General features: G+C 46.1%; 1 protein-coding gene, 1 long non-coding RNA gene and 1 pseudogene across 2 annotated transcripts; all 3 read right to left on the bottom strand.

Moving 5' to 3' along the window:
• Nucleotides 1-3,162: 3,162 nt before the first annotated feature.
• On the bottom strand, nt 3,163-12,253 carry LOC149367392 (uncharacterized). Its single transcript, XR_016287033.1, has 3 exons — nt 12,223-12,253; nt 3,608-3,775; nt 3,163-3,492 (listed from the first exon to the last, which is right to left on the bottom strand). It is a non-coding gene; the product is annotated as an uncharacterized LOC149367392 (long non-coding RNA).
• On the bottom strand, nt 9,568-10,637 carry LOC149367393 (uncharacterized; annotated as a pseudogene).
• A 2,369-nt stretch (nt 12,254-14,622) lies between the features above and the next one.
• On the bottom strand, nt 14,623-15,157 carry LOC149367394 (uncharacterized). Its single transcript, XM_089573851.1, has 3 exons — nt 15,134-15,157; nt 14,869-15,042; nt 14,623-14,757 (listed from the first exon to the last, which is right to left on the bottom strand). Exons 1-3 carry the CDS (start codon nt 15,155-15,157, stop codon nt 14,623-14,625), a joined length of 333 nt encoding a protein of 110 aa, XP_089429977.1.
• Between the last annotated feature and the right edge of the window lie 279 nt (nt 15,158-15,436).

The following is a 15,436-nucleotide window of genomic DNA, read 5'->3' on the forward strand; positions in this document are numbered from 1 at the left end:
GTGTCCACCGAGATGACAGAGAGAGAGACAGAGAAAACTTTATTTACAGAGGAATTCGGGGCACGCCCCAGGGTCCCCGCACGACCCCACTGAACTCAAGTGTTTATGTTCCGAAGGTCCATAACACTGGCAGCACGGCCGGTGGCGATGGTCTGCACGGCCGGGTCCTCCGAGCGCAGCAGGGTCTCCCAGTCCTCCCAGGTCTTGAGGTTCTCTAGGTCCCGCGGGGGAGGGTCCGCCGGGCAGAGGGAAAGGATGTGGAGGGAAGAAGCGAAGGGTTCTAGGCATAGGGCGCAAGCAGGAGTGGGGAAGGAGGGATGATAGTGGGTTAGGGTAAGGGGCGAGTATGTGTTTGTAATCTGCGCCAGAGTGTTGCGTGTCTGTTATCTAGGGAGGGGTGGGGCGGGGGGTAGAGCTGGCGAGAGGCTCTGTATGCCTGGGTCAGCTCACTGAATGAGTGCATGCGATCCTTCGTGAATCCCCGATCCGAGGCCACCTGAGCCCGGTTTAAAGAACCTCGTGCTAAAAGGTTGGCGGCCTCGTTTCCGGGATTCCCGGAGTGCGCGGGCACCCATATCAGCTCCACTTGGCGGGGCGGGGGGGCATCGGGCGAGTCCAGTATGCCAAAAGCAGGGACATGGACTCGGCCTCGAGCAAAATTTAGAATCGCAGTTTTAGAATCGCTTAAAATCTACCGGGCTTCCGTGCGGGTTATAGCAAGGGCAATGGCGGCTTCCTCTGCAGCCTCTGGGGACGTGTCTGGAGGGAGAGGTAGTGTGAGGAGGGCGGATAGAGAGGAGTCCACCACAGCTGCTGTCGCTTCATCACCCGTGCAGGCAGCGTCCACCCACACGGCGTCCGGCTGGGGGCCGTACGCTTGATGGAGTGCCTTCGCACGGGCTCTGCGGCGCTGCTCATTGTGGGACGGGTGCATATTCCTCGGGAGCGGCCTGATGAGGAACTCTTGGTGAAGGGATCGTGGGATGGCGAGGAGGGTTGGGTCGTTGGCCGGTATTTTGATTCCGAGGGTGTCCAGGGTGTCCCACGTGTGGAGGTTTGTGTGAGCCTGATGTATTGGGCCTGTCGGTGGGCCTCCACCAGTTCCCCGATCGTATTGTGCAGGCCCAGGCCTAGTAATCTGTCTGTGGGTGTGTTGAGGGGAAGGTGAAGTGCTACCTTGAATGCCTGAATTACAGCCCCATTGCCTTTCCTCAAAAAGCGTTGCGTTCAAAGGGCAACGCATCGCGCCGAACGGGTGGTGGCGTTCCTTGGACTCTGTGGCAGCGCTACAACACGCTGTCGCGTTCCACTCCTAAAGGCGAAGCTTAAGCGTCATTAATTGGTTAATTAATGCACCAATAAAATGTGCAGTGAACAATCGCGTAGCAGAATGCAGCACCCAGGTTTTCGCCTTTCACCACTTTAGCCGCTAAAGTTCCTCGTAATTTTTTTTGAAGAAATGGAGCGGCTGCAAGACAGAAAAGAACAACAGAAGGCTGCTCGTGAAGAGCAGAGAAGGGTGCGGCATGAAGAAAGAAAAGAATACAAAGAACAGCTAAGAAAGGAAAGGGCTGAGCGGCACAAAGAAAAATTGAAACTGTTTAAGCGTGCACTCGGATTATCCGAGGAGAATGAGTAGACCAGGAAGTTTGGAGCGGTTGTGATGTGTGTAATGTGTGTAAAGTGAATATACAGCGCAAGGCACAAGACACGGCAAAGGAACAGTAAAAGACACACACAGGCGCCCGTGTATGTCTTTCACTGTTCCTGTGCCTTGTCGTGTGCCTTGCGCTGCATATTTACCATGCAGAACCGACTAGCCCGGCAATCCACTCCAATCAATATGTGTAAATAAAACAAATTTTCTCCTGCAAACACAGCTCTCTTACACCGCATACTGCTGTACTCATTCATTTGTATTAAGCATGAAATGCTTTTAGCTCCCGTTGTCGGCAGTGTGGTGACGTCACGCCGAGACCGAGAGCCATCATCCGGGCACTGAATTCCAGTCATCCGGGCACTGAATTCCAGTCATCCGGGCACTGAAATCCACTCATCCGGGCACTGAATTTCAGTCATCCGGGCTCTGAAACGAGAACATCCGGGCACCGTACGAGACTTAACGAGATTTAACGAGACTCTCTAAGCCCTCCTACGCGACCGGCATGCAAGCGCCGGTTGGTCTCCAAACGAGACAAAAAAATAACTGCTGCCAGTGCCTTCTCAATGTTTATCAAGAATAGTGGAGCTGTGGGTTTGATAATGCACGGAATTATAATTTCTGATTTCTAATAACGCGTGCAAAAAGCACATAAATTCCACGTTACACTTCGTTGTGATACGTGATCTCTTAGGGGCTTCGCGCATCGAAGCAAAGCCGCGCAGGCGCACAGGGGCCCGGGGGAGAAGCGCTGCGTTCAAAGGGCAAGGCATCGCGCCGAACGGGTGGTGGCGTTCCTCCCTTCCTTTACGGTGCGGTTCGGGTGTCCACCGAGATGGCAGAGAATTACTGCGCCATTTCCTTTCCTCAAAAAACCTTGCGTTCAAATGGCAAGGCATCGCGCTGAACGGGTGGTGGCGTTCCTCCCTTCCTGTACGGTGCGGTTCGGGTGTCCACCGAGATGACATTAGGCCCCCCGTAAACATTTCATGCTTATTCTACTCTCGTTTACGGGAGAGGCAGAGCCCTTTTTTAGTCCAGTTCTACTGTTTGAAGTGCGAAAAAGTACACTGTATGTAACAGCAAAGAGGAATTAGAATGAACATAGATATTTATTTACACTCCTTACACACCTGCGATTTTCAAGTGCTTGTTAGTACACTACTACTGCTTTTGGAGCACTGCTCCCACAACCTTGTTCCTCTTAATACCTCCCAATAAGCGCAGCAAAACTTCTTTGGCAGTCTCGCCCAGGTCATCGGTGCACGACTCTCGATGCCACTCAATATTTTGAGGTGTAACAGCATCATTTGATTCTTCTGGCTCCAAGTCTCCATAATTGATGCGCAAGTTATGCAGTACACAACAGGTAACTTATTGAGCCAGTCTAGAGTACGGAGCTCAAGGTACATCAGTTGTCGGAGCCTTTTCTTTAGGTTACTAAAACTGTTCTCTATTAGCACTCTTGTTGCAGAAAATTTTGTGTGTAAGTCACAGTGTGCCTTTGGCAATGCCCCATAGTCTCTGAAGGGAGTGAGAAGGTACGGCCTGAGGGAATAGGCCGCATCTCCGAGCAGGTGGTAAGTGTTGTCTTTGCACAGTCTGGGGAGTTTCTTCGGAAGTGGTGAAAGCGTGAAGATTCGAGAGTCGTGAATTTTGCTGGAGCATCCAATGAAGGTGTCCACAAATCGTCTTTTGTGGTCACAAACAGCCTGAAGGGTGAATGAGAGGTAATGGTGCCTGTTGAGTAGGTGGAAGACCTTGTTGTCTGGACACTGGATCTTGACATAAGAGCCGTCTATGCATCCAACAACTCCAGGGATTTCGGACACCTGATGGGAATGAAGTGAAATAATGTTGAAGCCACTGACCCTTGCAGAAACTCGTTCTATAGCAAATATATATCAGAATGTGTTGGACAAATATGCATTAAATGTTGATACCAACCTTCTGAAATTCACTGCCAGCTTTTCCATGTCGGAAGGAAACGCCACCACCGCTGGGCCCAGGCTTACGATGAAGTCAGCCACCTGTGTCAGGATTCTATGTACTGAACTTTCCGATAAATGGAAGCGGCTTGCCACCTCCCTCATGCTTGTTTCATTGGCCGCATACCTGTAAATGAATATTGAACGACACTAACTAGCAGGGAACAATATAATACCCGGCTGGAATGTAATGCTTCTGCTATGCAACTTATTTATTTACTTACGGAATACCTGCGTCGCCTCGAAGGCATTACCGCAGGGGAGACAGTTTCAAAACAACGCATTCATTTTCACACAAAAAGCAACGAGAACATTAAGCGAAGTTAACATCAAAGTAAAATAAAACAATAACTGAACATTATTAAAGGTAACAGAAATCTTGAACAATAGTAGGAAAGGATTAGATTGTCAGGAATACAGTCGACAGTAAAAATCGCGATTATCAAAGACTGAAACACACTCTTCCGGCAGCAAGTTCCAGTCTTTCACAGTTTGTGGAAAGAATGATTTAGAAAAACTGTTTGTGTTAGTATTGTATTCGCGCACCTTCTTGGAGTGGTCGTGCCGAGTCGAGACGTAAGTTGGTTCCAAAAGGTAGTTACGGCTATCAATTCCTGTTTGATTATAGAAGATGCGGTGGAAGAATTTGTCTCAAATTTTTCATTCTGTTGAAGGTTGAAGGTTTATTTCCGCAACTGGGTGTTGCGAGGACAGCCAGGGAAAAAGCTGTATAGACAGCTTGAGAGGTCCTGGCTTCCTCTTACAGTGCAGCATTGACGGTGGCGGAGTACGACATCAAACAAAATGTAAGTAAAGTATGTTCGGTACAGAGAATGAGACATGTACGTTCAATACGTAGTACATTGTGCTTATAAAAGAAAGAAGAACTACATTATATCAAAGAGCCTATAAAGGCAAACACAGGGAGGAGAAAATAAATGACAGCAAAATTGACAGGTGCACTCAAAGTGTAGTAGGAAGAAAAAAAACTACATGAACATTTGGGGCAATTCTTTCAAAGAAATATTGGATAGGTCAAGATTCTTGTGGCAGTACAACTGGTTCAGAAGTGTCGGTAAGGTATGCTGCAACATTTGCTTGCCATAGTTTGTGCGGCATTTCTTAAAATTCCAAGGTTCTGCTGCTCGGGTATCATACACAGTTCTGCTTTGCTCTAGCCCAGCCAGTGTAAGTAAGGAGTCATCATTTTTCATTATGGCGAGTTTATATTTATAGCACATCCTATAGTTATAGATGGACTTCATTGGTATGACGTTGTGTCGATGGAAAAGGCTCGCCGTGTGGAAGAAATATGGCACTTTACATGCAATGCGTATAATTCGTTTTTGTAACACTGTGAGTTTGTTAATATTTTCAGCTGTTGTTGTTGCCCACACCATACATCCGTAGTTGGCTATAGAAGAGAACAAAGAGTGGTAAAGTAACATGTTGACTGACATAGGAAAATTAAAGCAATTGCGGCGCATGATACCAACTGTTCTGGAAAGTTTCTGAACTACGTAATTAATATGGTCATTCCATGACATATCTGCTGCAAAGTAAACGCCCAGAGTTTTCACAGACTGCACAAACTCTATTCTGGTATTGTTTAATTCAATTAGAGGTAGTTCAATGTGTTTGTGACGTGGGTGAAACATGACTGCTGCCGTTTTACTAACGTTAATTCTTAAGTGATTATCAACCGTCCAAGTATTTATTGCTTTTAAGGTTTTATTAGCTCGATTTGCAAGATCAGCAGTTGAAGTACCCGAAAAAAACAGACTAGTGTCATCTGCGTAAATTATATACTCAGCAGTGCTATCAATGCGGACAATATCATTGACATAAAGAACAAAAAGAAACGGACCCAAAATGCTCCCTTGCGGAACGCCAGAAGCTACCGCTTTCAAATGGGAGCATTCACCGGCAATACTGACAAACTGAGACCTATGTCGCAAGTATGAGGAAATCAGCATATGGGCTATGCCTCTAATACCGTAGTGATCTAATTTTTTAAGCAGCACAGAGTGGTTAACAAGGTCAAACGCCTTTGAAAAATCTAAAAATAATCCAAGTACCATGTTTTTTTACTCAAATGTTTTAGTATGAATTCTTTCTGAGCAAGGAGAGCTAACTCAGTCGATCTGTTTTTACGAAAGCCATATTGAGCGTTAGTGATAATGTTATATCTTTCAGTGAAGCAGGATAGTCGTTTAAGAATAACTTTTTCGAGGCCTTTAGAAAATACAGGTAAGATTGATATCGGGCGATAGTTTGCCATTTCATTTTTGTTTCCTTTTTTATACACTACTGTCACTTTTGCCCTTTGCATAAGACGCGGAAAAGCTCCGGAAACCAAGGAGAGGTTGAAGATATGGGCGAGGCAAGGTGCAAGAATGTCGATGGTAAATTTTATGCGCTGTATCTGGAAACCTGACGCGTCTGTATCTTTACTATTATTAAGTGATAAAAATTCTGTAATTACTTCATTTACTGTAACAGGTGTTAGAAATATTGTTTTACCATTACGGGCACTCATATAGGACAGATTTACGTCGCCGCTTGATGTGTCAGCAAAGGAAAGAAAGTAGTCATTAAAGGCATCTGCTAGATCAGCACCTTATAGTTCAATCCCTTCATGAATAATTTTTGTGGTCGGTTCGGAAGAATTAGCGAATATAGATTTTAAAACCTTCCAAACTTTTTGAGATTGTCCAGCAGTTGAATTAAAGCGGTTATAAAGATATTGCTTTTTAGCGACCCGAAGTTGCTTTGTGACGAAGTTCCTAAATTTTTTGAATGTTTTCAGCTCTTCAGGGCACCTACTTTGCAAAAACAGTCTATAAAGTTTATCTCGTTTTTTTATCAACTGCAACATGTCCTTGTCGACCCATGGTTTCCTACTTTTCTTTGATTGGTAGAATTTCTTCAGTGGAAAGGAAGCATTATAAATGTCAGTGAATATGTCTAAAAAGTTTTCGTAAGCTTCATCAGGGTCGCTTTCCTCAAGAACATGTTCCCAGTTAACAATAGATAAGCGTTCCTTAAACTCGCATAACGTGTGATCATTTATAACTCGATAAAAAGATGTTTGGTCTGGTTGTCGTTGAGAATTCAGAGTGAGATTGACAGATATGAATATTGGCATGTGATCACTTAGAGCATAAGCGATGGTGCCAGATTTCAAGTTTTCTGTTTTGAAGTTTGTTATGAACAGATCTAAAAGTGTTTCTGATTCTGTCGTAATCCGTGTAGGTGACATGATGACGTTTTCACAGGAGTGAACGTTAAGTAAAGTATTGAACTCGACTGTTGTGTTATTGTTGGCCAGCATGTCAATGTTAAAATCGCCACCTAAAATTGTTGTTGTTTAACGGTTCCCAGCCCAGCAGTGATTTTATCTCAGTGATACTTTGGAAGGGGTTATAATTATTGGATACGAAGCGTGCAGCCTGATTTTGGAGTTTTTCTATTGCTTCAATCAAGTATGCCTGATATGGGTCCCAAATAATGGAGGCATAATCGAGGATAGACCTGACGTGCAAGTAATAAAGTGTTTCTTTAACATCTTTTGATGCTGATTTGAAATTTCTACGAATAAAGTACAACATTTTACTTGCCTTACATATTGTCTGCTGTGTGTGTTCCATTTAAGAGTCTGCATAAAATAAACACCAAGGTACTTGCACTCTGAGACGCTTTTTATGGTTATGTTTTCAACAATGTATTGTGTAGGAAGTTCGAACTTTTTATTTGAAAAAAATGGACGTGATTACATTTTCTAATATTCAGATTCATTTGCCAACGCTGACACCAATTTACTATTTTACCAAGGTCGCTCTGCAGGATAGATACATCTGATGGTGAATTTATTTCCCTGTAAACAACGCAGTCATCCGCAAATAGTTTTATGGAAGACTGTATGCCATCTACAATGTCATTGATATATATCAGGAATAAGAGTGGCCCCAGGACACTGCCCTGGGGCACTCCTGAAGATACGGTTATGTATGATGAGCTACAGCCATTCAGAACAACACACTGTTTACGATTGTTTAAGTAATTACATATCCAGTTATGGGTTTTATTGTGTATGTTCAGAGTTTAACTTGATATTTAACAAGGGGTGCGAAACTGTGTCAAACGCTTTCTGGAAACCTAGGAATAATGCGTCTACATGTTTATTCTTGTCGAGGGAGTTACCTACAAAGTGCTGAAATTCGACTAATTTTGTGTTGCATGAGTGCCCATTACAAAACCATGCTGTGAAGCAGTAAAAAAGTTAATGGATTCGAGGTATTTAAGTAACTGACTGTACAATATATGCTCAAAAATTTTACAGGAAACTGAAGTCAAAGATATAGGCCTATAATTTTCCACCAGTTTCTTGTCTCCAGATTTGAAGATCGGATTGACAGCCCTGACTTTCCAGTCCTGTGGAACCAACCCGGTCTCGAGTGAGGCTCTAAATATGATACAGAGATACTGTGCAATTATGCCGTGACATTTCTTTAGAATGTAGGGTGGGATTCTATCAGGACCCATAGATTTAGAGGGGTTCAGTTCTTGTAAAATACGGTCAATACCATGTACATCGATGTTTATTTCAGGCATGCAGTGATCAGAGGCACAGTTAGGAGGAAGTGATGCGGTTGTGGCAGGCATCAGTCCCTCAGAAAACACCGATTTAAACTACTGATTAAACATTTCAACCTTTTCAGCGTCTGTCTTTATAGTGGTATCATTCGATATTAGTGCGGGAATGGAAGTGTCATCGGTTCTACTTGTCTTAACATATTTCCAGAAGGCTTTGGGGTTTTGTTTCAGATCTGTGTTTAACCGGGCAAAAAATAAGCGCTTCGCATTCTTGATACCTAGTTTTACCATCCGGTTCGCATCCTTTAAATGTTGGCGGCTGAGGGAAGTATTACATTTGGAGCACTTTTTGTACGTACTTCTAGCTTTCCGTATTAACCTACGTACATCCGAATTAAACCATGGTTTATGTTTTTTCCTTAGCCGCAGGAATTTTTTAGGGACATATTTCTCTAGGAGTTCCAATACTCTCATGCGAAACGCGGACCATAAATGCTCAGCGTCGCTACTTTCTGAGAGACGCTGAAAGATTGGCAAGTACGATACTAGTTTTCCCTGGATGGCGTCAAAATTACCTTTCTCGTATATAAATACCTGCCGTGGGGGTTGCAGACGAGTCGGTACTACTGAAATGTTTAAGTTCGTTATCACCGCATTATGATCACTGAGGCCAGGTTGCGTAGACAAATTAGTCACAACGTTGGGGTCGTTACAAAGTACTAGATCTAATGTAGCCTGTTGTCTAGTAGGAACTAAAACATATTGGGTTAAATTATTCAATGTAATCAGGTCACGAAAAGTTGTATTAATTCGTGCTTTATTAGTTATTGCACCTTTGGAAGTCCATGTTATCTCCGGGAGATTAAAATCGCCGCCCAGAAAAACGGTATCAGATAGCACTGTTAAAATGTCAGCAAGATTATGAATTGGAGTTTCATTATTATCGGGTGGACGGTAGAAGGATCCAAATACTAGTCTATTTCCCTTTGGGAGGCTCACTCGACACCAAACGGATTCCGCAGCACTGTGAAATTGAAGTTCCTCGCTAGGCAGGTCGTTTGATATTAAAATAAATACGCCTCCGCCATGCCAATGTCTATCTTTACGGTAGACAGTAAACCCCGGTGGGAATACTTGGCTATTCACAATATTATTTTCTAACCAGGACTCGGTGCCTAGTACAACGTGCGGCTGCACTGTTGCTACCATAGAGGAAAAAGCGTCCGTCTTATTTTTTATGCTTCTACAGTTTACCAAGAGCACCGAAAATTCTTTCGGTTCAGCCACGTCAATGATGTGGCTTTGATGTGTGTTATCTGCATGTCATTCCCCGTTTGAATGCGCACGCGCTCTCAATAAAGCAGGTTGCCTCGTGTTGAAGTCCCATATATATGGGTCGCCATTTATAACTGCCTTATCATATTTTAGTTGAACACGGATTTCCTTTCTATCTTGTTTTTCTTTTGTATAGTTCCAGAGAAGACGCCGTTTTTCCTGGACAGTGCGACTAAAGTCTTCCGAGACACTAAAAGCGGTGCCTTTAAATTTGCGCGCATTTTGTAGTACACTATCTCGTGCTTTCCAGCTTGCAAAGTTCGCTATGATCGGCCGGTTTTTCCCCTCCCGGTATGCTCCCACCCGGTGCGCCCTTTCGATAGGTATGTTATCAAGTTCTAGGTTGTCTTGGCAGACGCCTTTGACTAGTTCTTCGGATTTTTGCCACGTTTCCTTCGGCTCGTTGTCGCTGATTCCAAAAAAAAAAACAGATTTAGTCTCCGGCTCCTGTTTTCGAGATCGTCCAGTCTAGCTTCAAGCTTCCGTTCTGATTCTTCGACTAGCGTAATACGGTTCTCAATTGCAGTAGACTTCGCAATCACGCTGTCAATCTTCTTTTCGAGTTCTAATTGGTTAGTTTCGATGGTTGTTAGCTTTGTCAGAACGGTTGTCTGGTCTGCTTTAAGCTGAGTGAGTACCTGTGCGATCTGCTCAAGCTGTTCCGCTTCGGCTTTTGTCATGGGACCGGGGTTTAGCTCCACATCCCCACACAGAAGCAACAGCTCGCACAAAAAGAGATATGAGTCAAAAGCCAAGCATTCCAGCCCAGACAATATACAAGCACAAGAGCAAGTAACCCAGTGGCACAATAAACGCTTGTTCAGGGGACACGACACTCTTACAAGTAAAACATTATTCGACCGGTAACAAAGCGAAGATTTCATGTAACCAACCTGATACATAGAGCGAGGTGAGTACAGGCCGTGAAGAGTGCCGTGTCCCAGTTGTTGCTGGCAAGACGAGCCGCTTTTATGGCTGCAGTAGGGCGGGAGCGGAAGCGTTCCGCGTTGCTTTGCCACGTATCTATCGGTGATCAGAGGCAGATTGTCCGGAACCATGCATTGCTGAGAAGGATGACGGAATGAATTCCGCGATAAGCGATCCAGCTTCTGCCATGGCTTGACGTCCCAGACAGGCGCAGCCGCGACGAGGTTCGCCGTCACCGCAAGGAATCCGAGCAGCACCTGATACATAGAGCGAGGTGAGTACAGGCCGTGAAGAGTGCCGTGTCCCAGTTGTTGCTGGCAAGACGAGCCGCTTTTATGGCTGCAGTAGGGCGGGAGCGGAAGCGTTCCGCGATGCTTTGCCACGTATCCATCGGTGATCAGAGGCAGATTGTCCGGAACCATGCATTGCTGAGAAGGATGACGGAATGAATTCCGCGATAAGCGATCCAGCTTCTGCCATGGCTTGACGTCCCAGACAGGCGCAGCCGCGACGAGGTTCGCCGTGACCGCAAGGAATCCGAGCAGCACCTGATACATAGAGCGAGGTGAGTACAGGCCGTGAAGAGTGCCGTGTCCCAGTTGTTGCTGGCAAAACGAGCCGCTTTTATGGCTGCAGTAGGGCGGGAGCGGAAGCGTTCCGCGATGCTTTGCCACGTATCTATCGGTGATCAGAGGCAGATTGTCCGGAACCATGCATTGCTGAGAAGGATGACGGAATGAATTCCGCGATAAGCGATCCAGCTTCTGCCATGGCTTGACGTCCCAGACAGGCGCAGCCGCGACGAGGTTCGCCGTGACCGCAAGGAATCCGAGCAGCACCTGATACATAGAGCGTGGTGAGTACAGGCCGTGAAGAGTGCCGTGTCCCAGTTGTTGCTGGCAAGACGAGCCGCTTTTATGGCTGCAGTACGGCGGGAGCGGAAGCGTTCCGCGATGCTTTGCCACGTATCCATCGGTGATCAGAGGCAGATTGTCCGGAACCATGCATTGCTGAGAAGGATGACGGAATGAATTCCGCGATAAGCGATCCAGCTTCTGCCATGGCTTGACGTCCCAGACAGGCGCAGCCGCGACGAGGTTCGCCGTGACCGCAAGGAATCCGAGCAGCACCTGATACATAGAGCGAGGTGAGTACAGGCCGTGAAGAGTGCCGTGTCCCCTTAAGGCAAAATGGAATTAACGCAAAAGGGAATTCTGCTCTTTCCTTTTCACTATTTATTCGCAAGACTAAACACTGAAACGTTTGATATCCCAGCTGCTATAATACGGTGTATATGGAGTTTCTGTGAACAGCAGCGGTGACATTACAAGAATGGTATACACGTTAACAATGCTTACGCGCTGATCAAATGGGCAAGCAATTATGTAGCGACCGTGAAAGCACTCAACGATGGAAAAGAACGGCATTCGTCCGCAATGCAAACGGTACGCCAGGTAGGGAAAAATCTCTTGACCGGCCACTGTTTTAGGGGTAGAATACAGGTAGGCCGCAGCCGCCCCGTCATGGTGACAGACGGCCCGTGGAGCGCTAGACCATGGCCGTCGAGCAACCCATTCCCGAGGAGATGCAGCCCGCTTATCGCTCGCATCTTCGGTTCACGGTACAGCAATCTCCGCGATCAGGCAATAACGCAGTATTTTAACCAGCGCGAGAAAAGGGCACGACAAACAAGTGCGTAAACATGAGTGAACTCACCAGATGAAAGCCAACACGTGAGTTTCCGCAGATTTCGCTGCCACTCAGCCGTGATTGCTTGAGGGACGCGCAGGTGAAGCAGCGAATCTTGCTATAAGTTGGTCCGCTACAGTCCGCGACAGTCGGAAGTGCCTGCGGAACTAAAGGAAAACATGGGATCTCACAAAAAGGCTTTTTTCTAGTTGAATACACGAACCAACGAGCTGTACGGTACCTCGTCGTCCGAGTACCATCGAGTACTGCCCAACGGCGTCTCCGATGAAGCCAACCACTTTAGGCCTCTTGGCGGGCAGGCGAACGTTCCATCAAATGCCCGCTTGTACATACACAGCAGCTCCACACTCGCTGTCAGTTTCAGACGAATCTTCACTGCTGCACTCTGAGCTTTCATTGCCCGAGTCGGAACTGTCACTTCCGTGAAGCAAAATTAGTATTGCACGGCGCGAAGCAAAATTAGTATTGCACGGCGCGAAGCAAGATCAGTGCCGTCCACTGTTGACTGGAAAGTGCCCGGCTGTCCCGGCTCGCCCCGCGGCCGCTGCCGGTCGCGACAGGAAGTAGACGCGGCGGAAAAGAAAACGTCACGCGAGGTTCCGGTCAAATCTGCCGATTTCGGCGGATCAAGTATCGCTGCACCACGGAGCGATCCGGGATTTACGCCTGATCCCGATCTGCCAATGGAACATACAACTCGCGCTCCCATTTCACCTTTGGAATACGATTGATCCAAACCGAGCAGAAAAACTTGATCCCAATCTGCCATTGGAATTCAACACTACACTCGCCGCTTGATGGCGTGCCTACAGTGGACGTCGGTGGAACTAACGGCGCTGCAGTCGCGCTTTTCTACACATCTCGCGCGTCGTCTGCTACACCCTCGTAAAGACGGGCGGCGCCGCACCCATACCTGCAGGTTAATTATTTGTTTCCGGCGTCACCAAACAAGAAAATGGCATAAATGCTGTTGGTACGTGTCGCAAAGCTGTTCCGCTTGAAGGGTACAAGGGTACAACCTATGGGGTTGGGGCGAACAATATCTGAAGGAGGCACGCACGATCGGCGCGCTTCGGCTTTTAGGTGTCTATAGTCCCAACCTTCTCGAGCACGGTGGAAGAATATGTTCTCGAGTGTGTCATTGTATATATTACGTTCTTTCTGGCGGCTATAGCACTTCACACCAATCTGTGCAATGAAATAATCTACCGTTTCTTGTGTTCATTAGTTCAAATAATTGAACCAGATATGAATAAGGTAAGACAAACTTGTTTAAATATTTGTACAGCTCTTTAACGGCATATCGTTCGTTAAACTGCGCCATTTTTAAAAACAATTTATCGATCTCTTGAGGAGAAAATTATCTTAAATGTCAAACGCTTCCATGGAAAGAGAAAAAAAAATCTTGCTTTGTAAAAAGCGTTCCATTAATGGGTGCTTAAAGCAGTTTTGCTCTCTTTCTCGCTGACTGCACTTGAGCAGTTACCAACATTTCAGAGTTCATTTTCCTGGAAAAAAAATGCATCCTCACGATGACGTAAAACTTGACTTCCTGGCAGTGAGCATGACAACCGACTGCAGGCACAGAGGACTCTTCAAGCTTTTCTAGCACCTCCCAGAACAGGTCGCCAAATACAACGCGTTTCTCAAGGGCTTGTGAACAATGCTCTCTATCTTCTTTATGACTGTGTACAGCCTTAGCGACGGCTCGCGTAGGCATCCTGGCTTGAACGACCTCAGGTCAGTCAAGTGCCTCTGAAAAACATCACTTGGGCTGGCGTGTCCAGGAGCAGCCGTCAGCGTGACCTGGTAATCCTTACAATGCACTGCCTTAGTTATCTTCTTATGCACATATCCTGCATGCTAAGTAATAGATCACCATTTCTTCTGGTCCAGCTCTTTTGTATACATGGTCGCCCAGGTCATCACTTTCACTCGAAAAAGTGCTTATGCTAAGAAGCTTCTTGCATAGTTTTTCTTCCACAGCATTTCTGAGCTCCGCAGCAGCCTTTGCCTTTTCTCCGAGGCTGTCATGCAGCGACACGAGGACAGTTTCAGCAGCTCCAGAACAGTTCCCTTTCACTGCATTCTTCACAGGAGTGAACAGGGACAAAAGCCTATAAATCTGGCTGAACTGTATGATCGTGGGATGGTCATCATCGCCATGGAAAGAGCGAACAATGCCAAAGAATCTCTGAAAGAAAAAGAGAAAGCAGGCGAAAAGTTTGTTAGTGATTGCACCATTTACAACTAAATTTTTTCTTTCGAACAGGCTGCCGCTTATAGGCTGCTGCTTAAGAAAATTGCGCTATGTTCAGCGTTTCATCATTATGCACGCGTGTTACCTCCAAGGGATCTTGGTGCAGCTTGGCCGTCAGTAAATAAGGCACACCTGCTTTGTGCAGCTCATAAATTATGTCTAAAGTCGACAGCAAGGTCACTCGTAGAGATTCTGTCGTTTGCTGTGAAGCAAAGGAGCATGTTTCGATGTTGATGGTTATGCTCTGTTTCGTCAAGCAGATGGAGGAAGTCCTTGATGACCTGCTCGAAGAAATCAATGATTACTGAGTCAACCCTTGAGAAGCAAAAGTGTATATCACGATAAGAAACAACTCAGAGCCCTCCCACTGACCTCACATTAAGAAAAAGTACCTGAATCATTGGCGAGTTCACTCGGATCCCTTCCGCAGGGTGTTTTGCTTTCAGTGCATCGAAAAGATCGTTCATTTTTCTCGTGAAGGCCTCTGTTCCCTCAGTGTGTTCCAGTCCTTCAACACCCTCTGCCCTGTAGACCTGCAGTCCAATGGCACTGCTCCGATTGAAGAGCTGCAAGAAAAGTAGTGTTTGATGACACCACTCCCAACACTGAAAGCGTTGAAATTTATACATTTTTGTGCATGTGCCCCTTGTAGCTAACCTGCACAGCAAGCCGCACGTTCATTCTCTGCAGGTTCGTCGGTTGCACATGATGGTTGGTTGGTTGGCCTCAAGTATAATGGCACATACCCACTACGGGGGAGTGGCCAAGACACAGGTGGTGAACTGTTGGAATGATTAGGAGTTTTAGAGGAAAAGGAGTATTAATAGGGTATAGGCTGACATATTGGACGACGCAACGAAAGGGGTCCTGTTATCTGGGAGATCGAAGATGGGACGACGGCTTTATGTGCAAATTTTTATGCATCATATGGAATAGTTCAATTTTGTATTGACTGAAAGA

The sequence above is a fragment of the Amblyomma mixtum genome, chromosome 1 (genome assembly GCF_055824585.1).
Source record: "Amblyomma mixtum isolate Tamu chromosome 1, ASM5582458v1, whole genome shotgun sequence".
Classification (NCBI taxonomy): Eukaryota; Metazoa; Arthropoda; class Arachnida; order Ixodida; family Ixodidae; genus Amblyomma; species Amblyomma mixtum.